Consider the following 21,117-nt stretch of genomic DNA (forward strand, 5'->3'; position numbering starts at 1 on the left):
GGATGGTAGCAATGCTAATCTTTCCCTAGAGTCTCCGCTTCACTGAGTTGGATTTAAAGACCGCTTGGATTGTCTTTATAAATTAGGCAACCAGAGCTACGGGATTAGCTGCCAATTTGTACCTGCTGTGGAGAGAAACTCATTGAGACCTCCATGATTTGATCTATTAACACAACGGCAAGCATGATCAGGCTCTTGTCGAGTGTATCACTGACTTCAAGCTTTGACATGACTCAAACTCTGCATGTATGGTGCTTAATCTACAATAGTTTCATGGGAGTGATGATGGTAATACATGATAATATAAAGTGTACACAGTTTTTTTTTTTAGAATATAGTTTTTATTTATAATTTATAATTGGCAGATACAAAAAAAAAACTCTTGAACTGTATCCAAAGTGTGCAATAAATCACTGTTGATTTTCTTCCCAAAAGAAAAATACAAAAAGACCATCTACTTTGGAAAGTTGACAACCAATGTAAACTGGAGTGAACTGGTAATTCTACAGAGGGTTTACTAATCGCTACTAATGCTCTTTTAACTGACTACAGATGTTAACAAATTGAAAATCTGCTCTGCTCTCCCAAGATGATAACCAAAGTCATGTCTACATACATCTACATTGGTGACATTCTATTTCCCCCATATTTTTAAATACAAGAAAGGCAATCATATCCATAAGCAGCACAAATGTGTATAACACATTAAAATGAAAGTTTTCAAATTGTACCTAGATGTTCATGTGAGAGAGGGTAAACAAAAAGGGAAGGGGTGGGCATGTTGAAACATAATATTGTAAACGATCACCTTCACTCACGGAGATGCACAAAAGAAAAAGCAGTTGGAGCTTGTTAAGTGCTAAACAGCTGTTACTAATTCAAAATGCTTCAGCAGTCTGAACAAGCATCACAACCTCTGGAATCAAACATTGAAGGCAAGAATGATTAATGACGAACTAAAATAGTATTTCGAAAACTCACAGCAGCGACACCATATAAAACGGGTTCCTGCTAGTCAGAAATCTGATGACAATTTGCAAATTAAAATGGAAATACAATTAAAAAAACATTGTATTGAAAACAGGCTAACATTTTACTTTCACATTTTAACTCAAACACGCATACACCCCCACCCACCCAAAGAAAAAGTCAAATTTACATCCATGTTCTTGCCATGATCCCATTCCTTGACTGCCCACGAGCATTTGCAGGCTTTGATACAACGCTGGTGCCTTACCCTTTATATCCCAGATATGCCAAAAACAAAACAATCTTGTTTAAATCTAAACAGTTCTATGAACACATAAGGACAAATGTGTGACTTTATTTTTTTAAACGCCATCTGAAGGACAACTGTAGGCAGGGAAGGATCCAAGCTCGTCAGCGGAGAATATTCAAGTGCAAAAATGTGACAATGTAGTTTTTTTATGATTCCCATGATTTCTGGAAAACGGGTCTGCAGGCAGATAAAATGGATACCTCAAACACGCGTACATTCCTTTTGTACAGCCCCATCCCCCAGATGGCAAATGTCACAAAATAAACTCACATAAGGAATCTAAAAAGAAAAATACATGTCTTGTACAGAATGTCCAGCCAATGTTTGTGACAGGAAAAAAAAAGAAAAGAAAATCCCTCTACACAGCCAAACACACAACCTAGATCCTTCATTCCTATACAACTCAAAGCTTTAAAATGCTAAATCTTTAAACATGCAACACCATTCAAATTCCTATCTAATTTCTGCTGTGCTAGATTCATGGTAACTTCCTCGGACATCAACATTTCCAGCTAACTAAAACTAGAACTATGCGCTAACGACCTACCAAAGATGTCCGAGAGACCATTTTCCAAATACTTTTAAAAGGACAGTGATGTCAAAAAGATGCTCATTCATAATGTGAAAACAATTCCCTGTCAAAGTATCCATATAAAGCACTTATGTAGCATACTGTGTGCTCTTCCCTTTACTCTGGCACAAACAGCCAAGTAGAGATAATCTGTGGGGTAGTGCAGCTCTGTGGGGACAATGTAAATACGCAATGGCAGAAATCATGTGTTTTTATGTCCTTGAAACCCATATGACACTGATGATGCCATGCAGCTGTGATGGAACTTTTGTCGTATGCTGAAACCATGGCATTACTCCAAGATGGCTAGAAACACTCTTAACCCTGGCTTTCCCACATCCTTTTACCTAAGCTCACACCATTTCTGGGATTCTTTTGAACCAAATCCAGCACATTGCTGACATTGAGAGACTTAGAAACAACCATCACTACAATACAGATTCAGGTCAATTGACTAGAAGTCTGATTTCAGTTGTAGGTTAACTCAGGGCAATACAATTGTGCATTAAAAAGGCTTTTACTCAGAGTTGCACTAAAACAACACAGCCAAGCTCTTGCACCCTTTTACAGTGACATCCTCTCTCATTTAGAGTGACTGTACAGTGCCCGTTATCGACTGACTTAAAGCCTTTACTACATGCAGATTCAAGCATTACAGATAGAGACAAAGTTGTTAGGTCTGAGCTGCAGTGCAGTTTTTGTAACATTCCTAATGCAAATTGGTAAATTTTTTATTTAATGGTAACATTTTTGAAAAAGGTTCATACATCAACTTGATGCCGTTTCTACCAACAGCACATTCAAATCCAGCATTGTCAGTACCTTGAGACTTGCACATTTTTTTTATTGGCTACATGCAGCCATACAATTTAAAGTTACTTTCTCTGAACAAACTGTTAAACCCCTCTCAGAGACTGGCACATTTTGGACATCTTTTGCAACAAAATGTTGTGGACCTGGTAAACCCTTGTGACTCAGATTTTTTATGTTTTTTATTATTATTATGGTGCTGTGGTTAGTGGTAGAACTAGACAAATGCAAAAATGAAGCTTGCACCAGTCTAAGAATACAAATGTATTTGTAGTATATGTCAGCTGTAACATGCCACAACAGTCAGATAATACCTGAGGAAGAAACTGCATCCACGGGATAAGTTTTTAAGTTTGAAAATTATCAAAAATCTGGTTAACATGAAATAGGTTGGTCATCACCACTTACTATATGATGAAGCTTTGCCGTTTGACTAGCCGCACAGTATAGATGCAGATGTCGTAATTTTCCTTTTAAGGGAAACAAAAAGCAAAAGATGATCCAAGTTGGTCAGTTTGCAGAAAGCTTAACATTTGATTTAAAAACTTTTGTTTGTTTGCTTTTACATATTTGAAATGTAAAATTTAGTGGAAATAAATTAAAACAATATTCTTCCTACAGGCTCATCCTTAAAGCAGATAGCAATTCTTTGAAAATCAGCTCTACTTGCACAGCTGGATGTTGCATCCCAATGCATGTCTAATAGCTGCACTTAGTGTAATCAACTTGGCTGTATACCTCTTCTATATTTTTGCAATAGATTATGTGCTGGCCTATGTTTCTGGAAGTAGAGCCTTCTAAAACCAGCAGAAAAAAATCAAGAACAGTGGAATGGAGGAATAAACAGTGACGGAGTCATCTGCACACAAATCAAAAGCCACCAGAACCAATCGTCGTAAAACTGTGGTTGTCTGTAAACCTTGTTTGAATCTCTTAACTGAACACAAAAGTGCAAATTGCTACCACGGCCCTGTCTCTTTGTCCTCAGTAGTGCTTCTCCTGCAGATAATCTTTCATCTTGTTAGGTAAGGGCAGTTTCTGGATCAGGTCTATCCTTGTGTATTGTCTAATGACAAAGCGACAGAGATACTGCAGGGAGCGCACTTGCATAAACCGAGATACTGGGTTGGTTAGTCTGACGGGGTAGGTTGCAGACCCTGGTAAGCGAGACCTGGAGTAGCAAAAAGCTCCATTTTCAGAGTCTCTGATAGAGTGTTCGATTAAGTCAACGATGGATGTGTGTCCCTCCACATCAGGCTGCTCATAGAAGCTAAAGCGTCCATTGGAGTGTTCAATGCGGGTGTGGAGGGTTTTGCCCTGGGACCTGAAACTCAGGCTGAGCAGGTACCGGTCATCTGAGCTGTCTCTGACCAGGAATGAGCCATCAGCCAAGTTGACCAGCTTTTCCTCGGCCTCCCAGCGTGTGATGGGGCCCCAGTACCAGCCCTGCTTTGCCAGCTTCTTCAGCTCCTCTGTCAGACTGGTGACAATCATGGGCCCGCTACTCTGGACTGAGTCGTACACCCGACTGACCCCGGGAGCTGAATTTGGGTCAAAGTTGAGGTGGTGTCTTACCCTCTCAGCTACTTGGCTGTCTGCAGAACTGAACCCTGAAAAAGTCCTTGGAATAAGTGCATTACTTATCATTGGCGGTAGGAGTGGAGAGAGAGGAGGCGGGACCTCTACTCTAGAGCTTTGGAGCCCCACACCAGCGGAACCGATGAGAAGACTATTAACTGAGGTTTCCATAAAGAGATCTGGAGGCATCCCACTAACCAGTTCATGTTCTTCCTGTCCCTGGTCTGTGTGGAGGGACCCGTTGTCTGCTTCAGTCCCCACCTCCATAGGAGAGGAGCTGTCCAGGCAGAAGGAGTGGGACCCTTCAGGGTACATTCCCTCATCTAAAGGCATTGTGTACTGGATGTAGTCCTGGGGAGTCAACCCCAGCACCACAGGCACGTCATTTTCATCAATATTTAGATGCAGCTCCCCGTTTTGTGGCTGCTGGAAATTCTTTAAGGATTCTGCTTGGTCCTGAAAGAGCCCCTCCATTTGGAAATCGTGAAAATCTTTCCGGACACCATTTAAGTTGGGACTTGGGCTTGGAGAATGGACCATGGCTTTAACTTTTACCTCCATCTTGATACATGCCTCATCAGAGTTTACTGAGCGCAGGGGCCATGGTGAGGGGCTATAATGGTGACTGCGTAGGGATGCAGATCTGAGGGGTCTCTGAGCTTTCACCTCATTGAAGCTGACGGGCACAGAAGAGGATGAGAAGGTGTCATCATTATCCACTGAGCCAATGGCAGAAGAGCTGCCTTTCGCTTTGGCCTTCTGCTTGGCAGACAGTCTCCTCTTTAGCGAGCCCATCAGTCCCTCGCTCTTCGAGCGGCCCTTATTCGAGCCTCCTTTATCCTCTTCACCACCGAGGTCGCAGCCAGAAAGCTCTTTGGTGTAGCAGCCTCCAAAAAGTGACTCTTCCTTAGAAAACTCTGCAGTCAGCGAAGGCTGCTGGAGCATGACAAAGTCACCCTCCTCTTTGCCTGACTTTATGCTGAGGGACTTGCGGATGGTCTTAAGGCTTATCTTCTTCATTCTGACGGGCCCTCCAAAGTGGGGGCATGGGTTGGCTCTCCTGGTCTCCTGATGAAAGTACTATCCACAGTGTCCTCCCATCAGGCCGCACTACACAAGTCATGCATACAGTGGAGCCAATAAACCCTGCAGAAAGAAAAACACAAGATTATAGATATTTTAATTTTGTTTGTTCTAAAATTACTTCTTGAGGGTTTTGCATTATAGCATATATACATACTGTACATTGATTTATGTCCAATAAAAACATAATTACAATACACAGAAAGTACACTCAAAAGATTTAATTTAACAGTGGAGCACATTACAGTAAATTAGTGCAGTCCGAGTATTTGGACAGTGATTTTCTTTGTATTCATTCTGAAGGCTGCAACTTATATTAATAATAAAACAATTTCTCAATTAATAATTTGATCTATAAAATTCAAAACAAAATGAAACAAACAAATTATAATTTCCTTAAGCCCAATGTAATGTCAACAATTGTCTTGTTTTCTGTCTCGGTTTATCGCCACATAAGACAAGCTAAAGCATCAAACCTAGCATTTTAGGCTTGAAGATGAACAAAAACATTTTTCTGTTGACCAAGATATTGTCTCAGACTTTCAGGTTTAATGGGATGGGTTTTTACATTCATACTGGAGGAACCGTGTACAAAATCTCTTATTTCAAGTGGGCTCAATTTAATTAGGCAAATTATACAAATATAAACTGGTTGGAAATCTTTGTTTCGTCGACGGCTTGAAGTGTATGACTCACAAACATTAAAAGGATGCTTGTTTTTCCCCTGGTCATGCACTGTTAAGCTAAGCTTGTGCTGTTTGTGCCACCGAATTGCTTTAAAACATCATGGTTGCCTGGCTATGCGTTTAGGAGCACAGCCCTGCAGCGTTGTTGACTATGGATCATACAATGCAACACAATAGGGGCTGGACTTGGTACACTGCTCCCCCAATATGAACACCTTCCAACAGCCTTCCAATTGAAAGCCAGCACTTAATAAACGGAGTAAATATTTAATTTTAAATCAAATGTGTTAGTCTGTAGGGCCAAACAATGTATTACTGTCCAAATATTCACCAACAACACCATATTATGATCAGGATTTTATTAAATAAATAATCATTGCCTTGTCATTTGTCAAATAAAAGCTGTGGCAATTCTGGCAAACCAGGGTTAAAACAGTGTCTAGAGACATGTGCCACTTAGAGCACCTAAATAAAGCTGCTTGATAATCAAGACAGCTGCAATCTGATTACTCACCATTATGTGCAGGAAAATGGTGACTCAGTTGGATGGGTCAAGTTCCACCTCCACCACCTTTCATTTGATGCTGTGAAAAACAAAGCCAGCTTATTTGAAAGGTTCTACGCCTCTGATTTACAATTGATTTCATGATTGAATATTGCACAATATGTACCTTTATAAATCACCTAACATAAACAGTGTGTATAAATAAAGTCAACGTTAGCTAGGTTTATCCTGACCTGGCAAGGCCTACGGACACCACAGCATGCCTTTAGCTTAGCTAGCTAGGATGTTAGCTAGTTTGTGACTTTAATGACAACATTCTGAAACCGTCTGCACAAACAACGATCTAATTAGTACACTTTCACGTAAATATTAAGGCCATAGGAAGCAAAATAAAGTTATTCGATATCGCTAGCCAGTTTAACAGATGTTGGCTTGCTCGTATGCTAACATCAAATAGCTAACAGCCAGTTAACCAGTTTGTCAGCACGTTTACTGTCAAAGTAAATCTGTTATCTTTAAACACTAAAAAATATACATGCACATTACATTGTCTCTTACCCGGTCACTTCAGCTGGTCTCACTATGCAAAAAAAGAACCCAGAGGTGTTGGCATTTGTGTTGTACAACACGTTTATGAAGGTTCGCTCCTTCACGGTTGTTGGCTAAATGTTAGCTTACTAACTAAATCAATCTGCTAGCTTAGTTAACGTTTGCTGTCGGAAACAACAGCGTAACCTTCCCTTTAGTCAGCTTCTGCGACCAAACAAAAGTAGAAAGCGTGGATATGTCCGGATGTTCTTCTCTAAACGTGCGGGTTTACATTTCCGATTAGAATGACACAATTAGGTGGCATGTTTCAGTCTAGGTTGGCTAACACTTTGCAGCTCACGGCCTCTTCCTTTCTTCCTTTGTTGCCTGTTGAATTGTGGGAGCAGATTCAGATGCAGCGAATCTGACGCACAGAAGCTACAGCAAGTTTTTACATCCCAGAGGCAGAAACAACCCAAACACTGAGAAATTGCATATTGTAACTAAATATATGTCGAGAAAAAATAGATCAGATAAATAGAGTTTCTTCTGTGCGCTGCAAATAAAAAAATAATAATAAAAGGCTATAATATGGATTAGGCTATAACCAAAAGACAGGTCCGTTGCACGGTTCTATGGTATCATTTGGATACATTTGTGTTTGGAATATTGTCTTGTACTTAATAATTTTAGGATATAAAGAGGATTTTTAATCAGATCACCTAAATCACAACTTCTTCAATGAAGTTAAACTCACCCGTCACTAAATCACTCAGCATTGAATGCTATTGTTGTGTAAACTTTCCAATATAGTTTAGTCTAATATATGGCTTCACACCTGCAGTTGCAAAAAAGTACAAGGAAGTGGTTCAGCTCTCAGGCATGAAGCAAGGTGTTGCAAAAACCGTGCATGCTCTGAACATTGGCTGAAGAAGGATGTTGAGTTAAGAAATAAATGAGACGTAAAGACATATGTCCTGAATCTAAGACTGACAGTGTTGCACTATTTATTGTCTTTCTTGAGTGTCCAAGCACAGAGGAAGTCTCCCTGAATACCAAAACATGAAAAGTCACATAGATCATTCTAAAGGAAATTCAGCAATAAAACCTGTTGCACCACAGAAAAAGATTGGTTAAAAAAAAGAGGAAAGAAGTCTGAACAACAGACATGGCGAAACTTTGAACAGGGAGTAGGCCTAGTTGCTGCAGAATGTTGCATGTTCAGTTCCCTCATAAAAGCAGAGACATAAAGCAGCTCTCAATGCTACCTGAAATTATTAAATGTGCAGTCCCTGAAATATTTTGCTTTTGTACAGATAACTGAATGTTATTTTTGGTAAGGTGCTGCTACACTACCCCAGATAGTGATTTTAAAAAGCTTGATCAAGGTAATTTGGACTTTTCACGAGGAAACTGCATAATGAGTAGACATTGGTGGAATATCTGATTTATTTTTCAATTTTCCTAAATCCCTAACATGTAATCGACGAGTCATTCATCATCATAAATGTTTTTTTGTATAAGTGTGACACTGAAAACATAGATATTTTTAATATGCGTTAATTTGTTCGTTCATTATTTTGTTTACATTGTTGTTCTGTATAGTCATCAATCTGTGACATACAGCAACTGCATAACAATACTCAAAAGTAGTTGATGTCAGAATTAAGTTAATGAATGAGACATTTTTGTTGTTGTAGTTTTAGGTTATAGCAAATAATTTAGGGTTTACTTGTTTGCTTTCTTGCTATTTACCCTATGGATCAAATACAGTGCATAACCTTTCCACAGTACAATAATCAGGAGTCCATTTTTCTCTGCAGATATTACATTACTGTAGAAATATCAACCACTGCACTTGTTTTCCCTAAAGCTGTGCTAGCCTTTATGCACTAGGGTCTTTCTAATTTGTATTCCAGAAACATCAAGATGATTCTCCAAGTATTTTAAAGTATTTGATACAGCAACTAAAACTTGAGCTCTGAAATGATACATTGGTTTCCTAATTAGTGTCAGTTTTGTTCTAAAGTAGATTGTGTTTACCACTGCCAGGCTAATTTGGTCCATACACTGAACATTACATTGTTTTTCCACACTGTCAAGTGTATGGCAGTCCTTCCCCAACCTGCTTAGGGCAGCTGTGAGCAGACAGGCTCTATGCAAAGACTCTAATTACCATGCCCTATTAGGGTTGATCAGGCTGCCTTCACTTGATGTGTTGGCACAAGGGTGGGGGGGAGGAAGGAGGGGTGGCAGCTCTTAGATATAGCACCAAGGACACCGCGAAGCAAGGATGCAACGTTTTTACAAGCTAAATTAGATCCGACAAACAAACTTTAGTCTGTTGATATGTGTTGCCAGAAAGGAAAAACAAGAACGATTCAGCTGTGGCCGTAGCCCAAATCTTGTCATGACAGGAAAAACAGATCAAATAGTTACTAATAGCAGGCTGTTTATTTACATGAATTAAATCGTAACAGTTTGATAGGAATTCAGTATCTGCATGATTTTATCAAACACCACATGCAGAGCACAAGATATGAGGGCCTCTACAGCACCTCTCTCTCTGTCTCTCTCTCAAGGTCAAAAGAATTTGAATTTATGTATAAGAACGACTCAAAACACTGAATCTCAAGTCAAGAAGGAACATTGTACACGCGGGGTAAAGGCCACACTGTTTAATGAGATACCTCCAAATGTGGGGAAGCTCCTTGCTTTTCATCTTAATTTCAAATGAATGCTGTATCAGCCATAAATTATTTGCACAACATGTCCGCACCTGCTTCGGTCTGACTCAGTTCTTTGACTTGACTCCTTTGCTGATAAGGGGATTACGGGGGCCTCTTGGTGCCCATGTTCACATCCTGAACACTTGCAGTGAAGCGGAAGACAGGTACAGCAGGCATGTCAAACAGTGACAAGGCTGGGACCACTTGGGTTTTGTTTCAGGGATGACTGTGGAATAACATAGGAAGAGTGCGACTCAAAATACAGTCTGAGCATTTATGGGAAGAATAATGACCACACCTCTGCCTTATTATTGTAGTGTCTATGTGATTTCAGTAGATCCATTCATTCATTTTGCTAAATTTTGTTGCAATATTTTAAAATCAGTAAGTTGACTCAGACCATCGTATCAATTTTAGCCTCATGTAAGAGGTCTTCAAAAATAGTGCACTAATTACTGATACACCCGCTGCATCCATAGGCAGTGTAATGACTCAGCTATAGAGGCTTGAGCTCTTTCCAATTGGCTGCCTGGTTAAATCAATAAATGAATTGCGTAGATGCTGGCATAAGTTCTTTGATTCTGTTATAACGTTACCCTTGATGTCACATTATTAATTGTGGAAGTAACGCTGTGTTTTTGTTGCCATATGGGGTGCTGAATTTTGGACAACTGCAAAATTGATATAATTTACTAGCTGATTTGACATTGATTTATGCATGAAATGCATGTAAGGGCAACAACCAATCCTTTTGCCCAGCAGCTATTGAGACATTTGGTGAAAGCCTTACTGTACATGGCTTTACTTCAGGTTCCTCGCATTTCAATTTACAGTCACGTTTAAAGTTGTTGAATTTTTTCAATATTGCTGTGTGAAAGTTAAGAGCCAGGGTCAGAAAAGGGAGAGGGTTATGTATTTTTTTCTTTTAAGGGTAGATTACTTTTTTCACACAGTCCCTAATTTGGTGGTGCTTTAAGCGTGTCCTTGGAAAAGCTATACATTAATACTTCTTGTACAGCTATATACAGTCGTCTCTACCAGAAAGAAGTGCTCCCTGATGTCTGTCCAAGACCGGTTGGCCAATATGGTCAGGCACATGATGACTCATGATCAGCTTTAACCTTGTTATGGGTCCAGAGACTGAGATGCTTCGAGCGTAAATCTGGCTTCAAAGTATTTAAATTGGCATGAGTTCTACTCAGAGATCAGGCTTACATTCATGAACAGCCTGAGGTGCTTTCTGGCATATGAGTAATTTAGCCTGAGGTAAAATAAAAGACAGACTTTGCGTATGATTTACAATGTTATTAATCCTTGAATTGCTTTTTTAAAAACACAGGCAATTAAAGATTGAAAATGCAAAACACAAAATGATTCCTTAAAACTGAATGTATATAGCTTAGAGTCACATGTTTACAAGGTGTACGTGAACAAAAGGATGACTGCATTGTTTAGGACATAAGGGAAACATCTGAAAGACATGTGAAAAAGAATACCTTATGTCTGATGTTCAAAAATACCGGGCTGAAAGACCTACACCATACCCCATGTTTTTTATTGTATTTATTTAAAGGGAAGTTTTGCTTCCTGTCTCCAGTCTGTGCTGACAAATGATCCAAGACACACACACACTGGTTGTCAAACAAAATCATGTAATGTACTGTTTGAGGCAAACTCAACAGCTTTTAAGAGCACGCCGTCTGACCCAGGGCAATGTATTTTTCCACCAGGCAAAGAAGATGTCCTTACTGTAGCTGTTTGGATGTCAGAACTATCACTCCCCCTGTATTCTCATTGTGCAACTATATAATGTCAACAACATTCATAAAAACCCAGCACTATATACTGTACCAGAGCTAGGGCAAAATACATTTTTTGACCTCCACAGGTCAACGGACCCTTTGGCAGGTCCATCAATATGAGTCGTGTTGTTCAGGCAAGCTCTGCTCCAACTCACCAAACTTTGTTTTAAATTCTGGACAAGGTGCAAAGTTTTTCAAACATATCAAATATTTCACAGAACATTACAAGGATGTGTGTAAACAATTTCCCATTCATTCAGGCATCTTGGATTGGAATATTTGGCTCAGTGTGCAATAAATATGTTATATGATGCTCTCGAACAAGCTAAGATAAGCAATGTGTCTAAAATAAAATGACTTAAAGAGAGAATTATAATATTGGTAAACATTTACATTTGTGTGCTGAAGTAAAACAGTCATGGATTATGAAAGCACACATTGAGATTTTCCTTCTTTCCCCTCAAACCCCTCTAGGTGACAGTAGAATATACAATGCACTGCCAAATTAATTATGGGCTTAAATCCCTCCAGAATTCTCAGAGGCAGTGTCATTATATTATTATCATATCTAATTAGCGTTTGCTAAGTTTGTTAATTATCACCCTGTCGGCTGATCTTATTCACATTCCATCAAGTATGTGATATTGGATGCCTGCACTTGAGTAAAGCGGCGATGCAGATCAACTTTGATTTTTTTGAATTATCAGAACTGGCACATCAGATATGTCTTGTCACAAACACTGTTTGGCCCACCTGCCGACAGGACTCCAGGTCAGTGATCTACTCTGCATGTTAGAGGCTACTTGCCAAATAGATAGTCCATGCCATACAAAAGTGTTAGGGATTAATGGTATTGTTGGTGAAGTAAAGGTAAATTACAACCATCATAGCCCTTTTGGCTGGTTTTGTAACTGATGTCCAGCTTTGTCTGTTTTTCTTTTTGTTTGTCTAACTTATAGGCCTAGGCAGCTGCAATAATTTGTGTTCACTTCTCACTGTTTATATATTTGAATAAATTGTATAAGAATCCTTTTCCGTTAGGTGCTTCACTAACGGTTTAAATGTTTTGTGGAAGCAGTTTGTCCTACACAGTTGTAACTCTTGAACGCACCCTGGTCCTCTACAGGAAGTGGACTGACGCTGGCGCGTTTGTTGAAAACAGAGGGCAGACGTTGTTGACATGACACTGGCAGACAACAACTAATTGAACTGACGACCCTCGGTTGTTGATAAAGCCTTTTACCGGATTTTTACACTGGGAGACGCAATACATTGAACATGGAGTTATCTCCCCTTATAAAGAAAATAGGTAGGCTGACTCATTGGCTAAGGAAATGTAGCTTAGAAGGTCGACTTTACCTGAACTGATGTTAATTAACAAAACGCATAACGCTTGCTAACGTTGGCTAACAATATAGAACCTCTCTTGATGGGCTCTACTTTTTTTGGGTGGCATAGCTTTAAAGTTACTATAACTAACTAACTTCAGTATGCAGAGCTGTAATTAATGTCAACAATACCGGCAACGTAAGCTATCTTAATAACCCAAGTCAGTAAAACTTTTCTGGACTACCACCCAAAGTTAGCTAGCTAAAAGTTAGCCGTTGACTAACGTTAGCTGAAAACGAAAGTGTCTAACTCTGTCTCTTCTCAACGGAATACTTTGTTTTTCTGTAAACCTTAGGCCACTCGTTGATGGAGATAAGAGTTCGAGCACTGAAGAGCATCATATGTAAGCTGGACCATTCCCTGATTTCCGTCTCCGACATTGTCCAAGAAAAGATGCTGTTTGTGTATCTTCTTGAATGGTTCAATTTCCCCGAGGTGCCAATGCAGGAAGAGGTCCTCGAGTTGCTCTCAACTTTATCAAAGGTAGATACATTTCTAGATAGATGATAGATCCAATACTAGATGATTCCTCTCGCCAGTCAACCAACTGTCAAAATATAGCGTTGCTGATAAACTTGAAATGTCATTTTGGCTTTGGCTTCAGCCTGTCTTTAGCAAGGCTCACCAGACATTAACTGAAGATAGAAATATTGATAAAGTGTCCTGGTAGGATTACATTTCCTTCATCTACCCTACACAATGCACTTCTATATTAGCAGGGGCAAAATGCAGGAGGATTTGCCCAGTGACATTTTGATATCGACACCCATGCTTTGTGATTTTACAGACCTAAGATTTCACTGAATTATAGATTTTTTTTTTTCATGCCAACTTATTTTGTCATTTTGTCTTCAAAGCATCCAAGTGCAGCCCAGATGCTAAGAGATGTTGGGGCGGTGGACTTCCTCAGTCAACTGTCTACTAATGTGGAACCCAGACTGCGAGCTGTCATCGATGGGACCCTGGACCAGCTGTTCCATCTACCTGAGCTACTCCCTAGTCATATGGTTTACTCGCATGGACAGCGTACAGCAACTCCAACAGGTGTTGCAAGTTAAAGCCAAATAATTGTTCGGATTCTGTCTTCTACAAACTACTAGATGTTCATCGTCATATGTAGGAGAGACGTAGGAGAGATTTGTGTTGGTTGTCAGTTTACTTTACACCTTTCTTTTAAGTTTGATCTAATGCTTGCAGTATGTGAAATAATATTTGAATAATATTTTCTCTGCTGTAGCACCTACAGTTGTTCCACTGGAAGAGCATTTTTCTCAAATGGGTTATTTCCACAAGAGCATGCCAAGCCAAACAGATGTGCCACCTCAGAAGATAGCAGGTACCAGTATTTTTTGAATACTCACCTTAAAGGGGCTTTCACACTGCCGTGTGTTAACTTGCCACTTCCATGAGCGGAAGCGGCAGAGTTCTTGCCATGCCGAGTTCGCCGTGCTAAACTCCTGGTGGTAACCGCCTGGCTTTGGCAGCAGACACTTTTAAAAAAAAACCACTTTGCTTTTTGGGGAACGCTCTTGCAGGTAGGCAATTGTCAGTGTGGCTGCCGCGCGGCCGTGTAAAAGCAGCTTTAGCTTTATTAGTGTGCTGTGTCTCATCTTGAATTTCACCTGTAGTTATGTCTAAAGCAGTGCATGATGTTTTTTCTCTAATTTACATTATGTATCATTTTATCCCTCTGTGTTGTACAGTGCATGAGTCTGTGAGATGTCTCAAGTTTTCTGCGTTTCCATGGCTGTCTTTGACAAACACAGACAGACACATACTTTCATCCAATGAGAGGTGAGAGAAAAATATCTATGAAATAATATATGCCTAGTTAAAATGCAGTGTTAAATTAACATTATTATATTATTATTATTAAGTCAGGAAACAATTTATTAAAGAACAAGGTCTTTTTAAGAATCGTACAAAACATTCTGTGCCAACTTTTGGTTTTTATGTACAGTGATTTAAAATTACTGACTATTAAATATATCTGATTTATATCTTATGAAACAGTTCTCTAAGGAGCAGCAACCCCAACTTGGTGCGGAGCACGTGTGAACTTCTGTGTGATGTCATTATGCAAGACTTTCCTGCTGAGATCTTCCTGCAAAGGCCTAGTATTGTAAAGGTATCATTACAAATAAGTACAGATAATATTGTAAATGAGCATATGTTAATGCTTATGTTAATGCTTAGCTACACTGGTATATTTTAGAAATATAAATAGAAAGATCATACCTAATATTATACCACACAGAAAGTGCAGTCACAGGTTTGATACCACGCTATAACAGGTAATGCCATACAAAATAAATATATAATTATGATGACTTTCTAATAGATTATTTTGAAGGTGGGCATTAGAGTGGCTGTCAGTGCCATCATTTTTACTTTACATAATTTATGATTTTGTCATACTTAATGCTCATGCTTCAAGCCAAAAACCTGTATTTAATTTGCACTGTCCTGACTTGAAAATGAGGGCTTGTTGCTGACCCTAACACTTCTCAAAGCTTTATTAAACATTGGTGTCCAGAAAGACAAAATTAAATATGTTACTGAGGAATTCCTTGTTTATTTTGTGCTGGTTCTTGGCCAACTGTTCTTAAAGTATACTTGTTTATTCACATCAATTAGATGACATATTGTTCTGAGTGTCTAGCGTAACCATCCCATAATGGGAGTTATAGTACAATCACTCAAGCCACTGTCAAAATAATAACCTGTCAACTGGTGTCCTTGATCAAAACACAAATTTATTATTCTGTGTCCCTGATCTTGTAGGAGGTTGTGGAGGTCTCTGTGTGCTTACTTTGCTTGAGCAGGCACTAGATTGCTGTGAGACTACAGTTTGGTCATGATGTACCTCTTGCAGGGTTTGAAAGTCCTTGGTGGAATGTGTTGCTTCTTTCCTTTTAAGGCTTCTTGAATATCAGAGAGAACACTGTAAAACCGATCCAAGTTGTCTACAGGCGCTCAAACTGTCCTCGTCCTGGTCTTGTTGGCTTTCGAGGAATCTAAACTGTCCTATGTTGCAAATGAAAAGGTCAATGTGCTTGTGTCAGGTTAAATTAAGAGATATGCTCTCTCCCTATTTCTGTAAAAAAGTGGACTTTTTTTATTTATCTACCAGTGTTATGTCGGGAACAAAATGCATCTTTTATGATCTGAGCCGAGCTCTTTATTTCAATGGCGTAGACAATAGAGTGTTGAAGGAGACATCGTTTTACCCAGATGAGCTACTGTGTGAACAGGACTATTTTGATAATAAAGTAGTGCATTACAGTATGTATCAGACTCAAGGCAGTATTATTAGCAAAAAGAAATCATTATGGGGAAAGTACTTTTCTTCTTCTGGCCCTTCTTTGAGTTACTAGAGCTATTAAGCTAAATTAAAAGACTTGGATTTAGAGACATCATTAGCTGCACAGGGCAGAGAATCTGAACTTTTATCAAATTGTTCCTTCAATAATTCATTTCCACTTGTCTTTTTTATTTAGCAAGCTTTATTACAACTTTTCTATCACTGTGAGCTTAGGTCTTCTTTTTAGACAGTCTTTGTACGTTGTCTCAGCTTGTGCTCTGTTTGTTCTGTTTGTTCACGGAGCTTTAAGTCAGAGTACTTGCCCAATTACATAAATATCCTAATTGGATGTTAATGGTTGTTGATGATGTCTTCCAAAAAACCTTTCCACAACGTAGCTTCTCAATAACAATACTGCTGTAATATCCGTCTCTTTTCAGAACCTTCTGTCCCTGTTGAGGCTGGGTTTGGGTAAAGGTGAGGCAAGCTACCTCCACTTGCAGGCTCTTTCATGCCTGCGGCAGCTTTGTGTGGGGCTGAGAAGGAGACTACGATTTCATCAAGATCCAAGCTTCTACTCTACAAAGCAAGGTAACACACCCTATGAGTCACAACTGATGATTAGCAGATTGTGGATGCTTATTCTTTTAGTTTACATGTGTTCCTTTTATTATAAGGTACATTTTATTTGGTTACAATTTTGAATCATATTCTTTTGATTGACTAATTCCCAAACCATACCACATAGTTTTACTTTTTTCAAGTGGACACTTCAAACATTCTCAACAATTTATTTCAAGGCAGAATGAGTAGGATTTGTCAGTTTTAAACAAAACATTTAAAATTTGCCCTACCTCCCCAAACCAAATAGGTTAACGGTTCTTGCTATTTGTGTTTACTTTGAAGCTGTGTCTGCCATTTTTGTAGCTTCCTCTTGGATGTGTGCTTACATTCTGGCACCTGGTTGCTACTTTTTATAGGTTAAGACCTCAACACTGTTTCGCATACAGAGTCTAACTGATGTGCAAGTCTCATTTTTTCTTTCTGTGGTTAGTAGATCCAGTGTCCCAGAACTCGTCCTTTTCCTACTCCCGGGAAGTGCGGGGGACCCACCGTTCCCAGGCCTCATCTCCGGGGACAGAGTGCTCTCCTCGGCCCTCTGTGGTGGGACGCACAGGCCAGAGAGCTAGGGGAGATGGCCAAGACGGGGATGCAGCTTCCACCAGGTGTGTGTGTGTGCGTGTGTGTGTGTGAGTGTGTGTGAGAAACGGCATCACTTTTAGTGCATCACTTCTTGCTGTTCTTCTGTCTAGGGTATTGTTTCTTTTCATGTCGTCAGCATGCATGTTGGCAGTGAGAGCAGAGATTCACTCAGTTTGGCATTCTGTCTCACTTCTGAGGCACAAGTGGCGTCTGTCTATCTACTTGTTTGCTTGTAGAAATAACTTTCACCATTCTTGTCAATTCTGTTCATCAGACTGTACACTTAACAAGAGTGTCTTATACTTTTTAGAAATTTGTGCTCAGTAGGATTTTTTTGTAGCTTTGATAATGACAAAATTGCTGTTGACACCAGCAACCCCCACACTAAGATAAAACAAACTGAGACAGACTGTGGGGGATTTTATAATTCTTTAAAAAAATAAATAACACCATGAGCCCTCTAGCGGCTCGTCTACAGTGTTTACAAGTCAGCTGTGATTCCTGTAATGGCAGTTTTTATGATCCATCCCTATACAGCTCATACGTCACTCCTTGTATTTGAGTGGTCCAAGTGCAGATCATGAATTTATAGTTGTCTTCCTCTCTTGTCTGTGATTCATCCAGTGGCAGCTCACACAGAGGGGGAGCAGCCATCCAGGCTCCTGGGCAGACGCCCCAGTCTCCTGCAGATGTGGCCAACCTGGAGCTTCCTGACTTGGGTGTAGAAGATGTCTTGGAACTGCAGTTTCAGCAGCTCACTTTGGCTCAGTTCACTGTTGCCATCATGGAACATGCCATACCACTGCTTAAAACAGGTAGGAACCATTGTTTTTAGAAGATATTTTTGGGGGGCATTTTAGCCTTTAATAGACATGACAGCTGGAGACAGGAAAGGGGGGGGAGAGAGGGGGGAAGTCATGCAGCAAGAGGCCACAGGTCAGACCCGAACCCTGAGCCCATGCATCAAGAACCGAGCCTCGGCACATGGGCGCCCGCCCCACCAGGTGAGCCACCTAGGCGCCCAGCCATTGTTGTCTTTCAGGGAAAGGGGGGGGGGGGGTTGTAAACTAGATAATAACTTTGCTAGAGTAAAGATCCGTGATTGCACATGATCCCCTCAGTTTCATTATATTGATTGTATTCTGTCATTATTCGATCTAGTCTCTCACTCAGTTTCTCTCCTCCTGTCTTCTTTCTCAGAGGGTTTGCATGTGTTCCATTGTGTTCTGGAGCTGCTGTGCGACGCTGTCCTCCTGCTTGGGAAGAGTGTTTGTGAGCTGGTCTGGGACGATCGCAGCCTGGTGGGGATGGAGCTGGCAAGTCAAACACAACTCATGACAGCTTCTAATGTAGCTGAATGAATACACTTCACTAAGAGGGAGAACTGTGTCTGCCACCAGACAATTTAGCACAGGCACACCGTACTTAACTGTCAAGGAGAACTGTAGGCATGTGATTGAGCTGAAGGAATTATATAAGGTTGCAAAGGCTTTCTTCTGGTTACAAAGAGCTTCTCAGACATACATGCAAATCTCATCTGTACCCCTGGGTTTATCCAAGTACAGAATTGTCAAGTTAGTAAATTCTCCATCTCCATTTACTTTGCGTATAAACTCCACACAATGGATTGTAATAAACTGGTGTGTGTTTTTTACTATGCAGAGTCATTTGTTATCCTCCCTGACTGTTTAAACAGTATGTTACTATGCAGGAAGACTTATACACTTGTCAAGCCCAGGCCCCTCTGGCCCTCTGCTGTTTAATACATGCCCAGAGCCTTGCAGCCTGAGAACTGTTTTGTCATCTTCATGTGGAGAGCAGCTTTCGTGTGCCAGACCTATGGTCTTTTCCTATGGGTAATGGGGCCGAACAGTTCCAGCCACAGCAATGCACAGGACATCTACTGCCCCCTGCTGGTTAAATTCTTCTATTGTTCAATTTCTCCTGCCTAGAACAAAGTGGCTGAGAATAGATTGTTCCAATTTATTCATACCGAGATAGGGTGGATCTGTATCTCGTCCCGAAATAACCCTGAAATCTGATTACATTCAAATCCTAACTCCTGGAACGAGCAATTTTTCTTTTGGCCCCCAGCCAGTAGGTGTGCGTTGGTGTGTGTTAGTGTGTGCAAACATGCACGTGATGTGAGCGCATGTATGTGTGTTGCTGTGTTTGTGCAGCATATGTGCATTTTTCTACATTTCTGTTTGTGTTTTTAGAAGGCAAAGCTGCAAGTCTGCATGGAACTACTGGGGCACATCCTGAGCTATCATCAGAGCTATTCAGCAGATACTCCCCACAGCTCTCAGGTTCATCACAGAATGGCCTACACCGGCACTGCTATATTCACCATTAAACTCCTGCAGACCATCCTCCCTCCTGAGAAGGTGTGTGTGCTCATGTGACCAAATCTCAATACTATATTGATTTTTTTTTCTGTAATTACTTAACTTTTATTTCAAAATAGTAGAAAATTAAGGCTTCTTGACCTCACACAGGCTAGTGATAATCTCCCGGAGAACACAGCAACAGCTATTTTCCACCTGTGCTTGGACATGACATTGGGAAGTTCATTACCCAGCATTCAAGAGACAGCGGTGGCCTACTTGGAGCAGGTGAACTCAGACAACCATGATCTTTACAGGAGGGTGACCCGCGCTGCCCTCTGGATGGAATCTACTTGCAACTTCCTCAAGGAAAGCCAAGCTGAGGTATGAGCTGCATGTCAGATAATAACAGTTAGCAAATAGCAAAATTGTGCTGCAATCTACAGAAAGAAGGCATCTATTACAGGTATGCAACCTACATTTCTTAATCTCCATTAAAAAACACTCTGACACACATGTAACTGCCATTATATATGCCCTCAGAGTTATAGCAAAACCTTTTTAGCCTGTCACTCATATCAACGTTTTTGTCTTCATTCATTGATTTGTTTCTGCATCAAGGGAGAGAAGAACTGGTTGGAGTTGCTTGAGCTGGCAGACCAAGCCATAGACGGCATACCGTTTCACCAGCACTTACCCATCATCAAGGAATATGTTCACATCTGCTCTTACCTGTACGTTAAAAATTTGCACTGTAAAGTCAGAAGGGGCAGGAAATTAAAAAAAAAAGCATAAATCGCGATTGTTTTGCAACGATTTAAAAAATTGATTCTTTTCTCTAGAATCAATATTTTTCTGTTTATACAGTATGGCCAACGGCGACTACATCATTTCTGTTTCCTGCAAAACACAGCAAATGCTGAAAATACATTTTATGTTTTTCTTCACAAATGAAACAAATGTCAGACTGACAGATGGACATGTGATGTGCATTCTTTGTAGACAACATTTTTTTAGAAATGTCTCTAATTAGTGTCTCTGTAGAAGTTTATTTTCAACTTTTGTTTATTTAAAGAAGGAAAAGAAAACCGCAATACTCAGTACAATCAAATCGCAATACTAATATAATTGCAATAAATACAAATCTAATCTGCACCTGTGTATTGTGAAAGAATCAAATTGGGGGCCTGGATAGCTCAGTTGGTAGTGCGGGTGGCCATATATAGAGGTTTACTCCTCCATGCAGCAGGCCTGGGTTCGACTCCCCCTCTCTCTCCCCTTGCATTTCTTCATCTGTCCTGCCGAAAATGCCGAAAACATAAT

General features: G+C 40.1%; 2 protein-coding genes across 4 annotated transcripts in view; one reads left to right on the top strand and one right to left on the bottom strand.

The window, feature by feature from the left end:
* Positions 1-1,263: 1,263 nt before the first annotated feature.
* Positions 1,264-7,473, bottom strand: LOC117937899 (suppressor of cytokine signaling 6). The gene is made up of 3 exons (XM_034862157.1): positions 7,071-7,473; positions 6,522-6,591; positions 1,264-5,384 (listed from the first exon to the last, which is right to left on the bottom strand). Exon 3 carries the CDS (start codon positions 5,256-5,258, stop codon positions 3,645-3,647), a length of 1,614 nt encoding a protein of 537 aa, XP_034718048.1. The 5' UTR covers positions 5,259-5,384; positions 6,522-6,591; positions 7,071-7,473; the 3' UTR covers positions 1,264-3,644.
* A 5,227-nt stretch (positions 7,474-12,700) lies between these two features.
* rttn (rotatin) overlaps positions 12,701-21,117 on the top strand; it is a 30,696-nt gene continuing 22,279 nt past the window's right edge. For all 3 annotated transcript variants that reach the window (XR_004655185.1, XR_004655186.1, XM_034861619.1), the window contains exons 1-13: positions 12,701-12,880; positions 13,256-13,443; positions 13,818-14,004; positions 14,198-14,296; positions 14,664-14,754; positions 14,974-15,088; positions 16,705-16,855; positions 17,322-17,490; positions 18,092-18,282; positions 18,668-18,783; positions 19,687-19,854; positions 19,966-20,178; positions 20,416-20,528. Coding sequence is in view for 1 of the 3 variants with exons in the window: in XM_034861619.1 (XP_034717510.1) it covers positions 12,850-12,880; positions 13,256-13,443; positions 13,818-14,004; positions 14,198-14,296; positions 14,664-14,754; positions 14,974-15,088; positions 16,705-16,855; positions 17,322-17,490; positions 18,092-18,282; positions 18,668-18,783; positions 19,687-19,854; positions 19,966-20,178; positions 20,416-20,528 (1,832 nt within the window). In the remaining 2 variants the exon portion in view is untranslated. The remainder of the gene's footprint in view (positions 12,881-13,255; positions 13,444-13,817; positions 14,005-14,197; positions 14,297-14,663; positions 14,755-14,973; positions 15,089-16,704; positions 16,856-17,321; positions 17,491-18,091; positions 18,283-18,667; positions 18,784-19,686; positions 19,855-19,965; positions 20,179-20,415; positions 20,529-21,117) is intronic.

Source organism: Etheostoma cragini, chromosome 22 (assembly GCF_013103735.1).
Source record: "Etheostoma cragini isolate CJK2018 chromosome 22, CSU_Ecrag_1.0, whole genome shotgun sequence".
NCBI lineage: Eukaryota > Metazoa > Chordata > Actinopteri > Perciformes > Percidae > Etheostoma > Etheostoma cragini.

Coding starts and splice junctions, on each gene's coding strand:
- LOC117937899 (XM_034862157.1), bottom strand. CDS start 5,258: ATGAAGAAGATAAGCCTTAAGACCATCCGCAAGTCCCTCAGCATAAAG.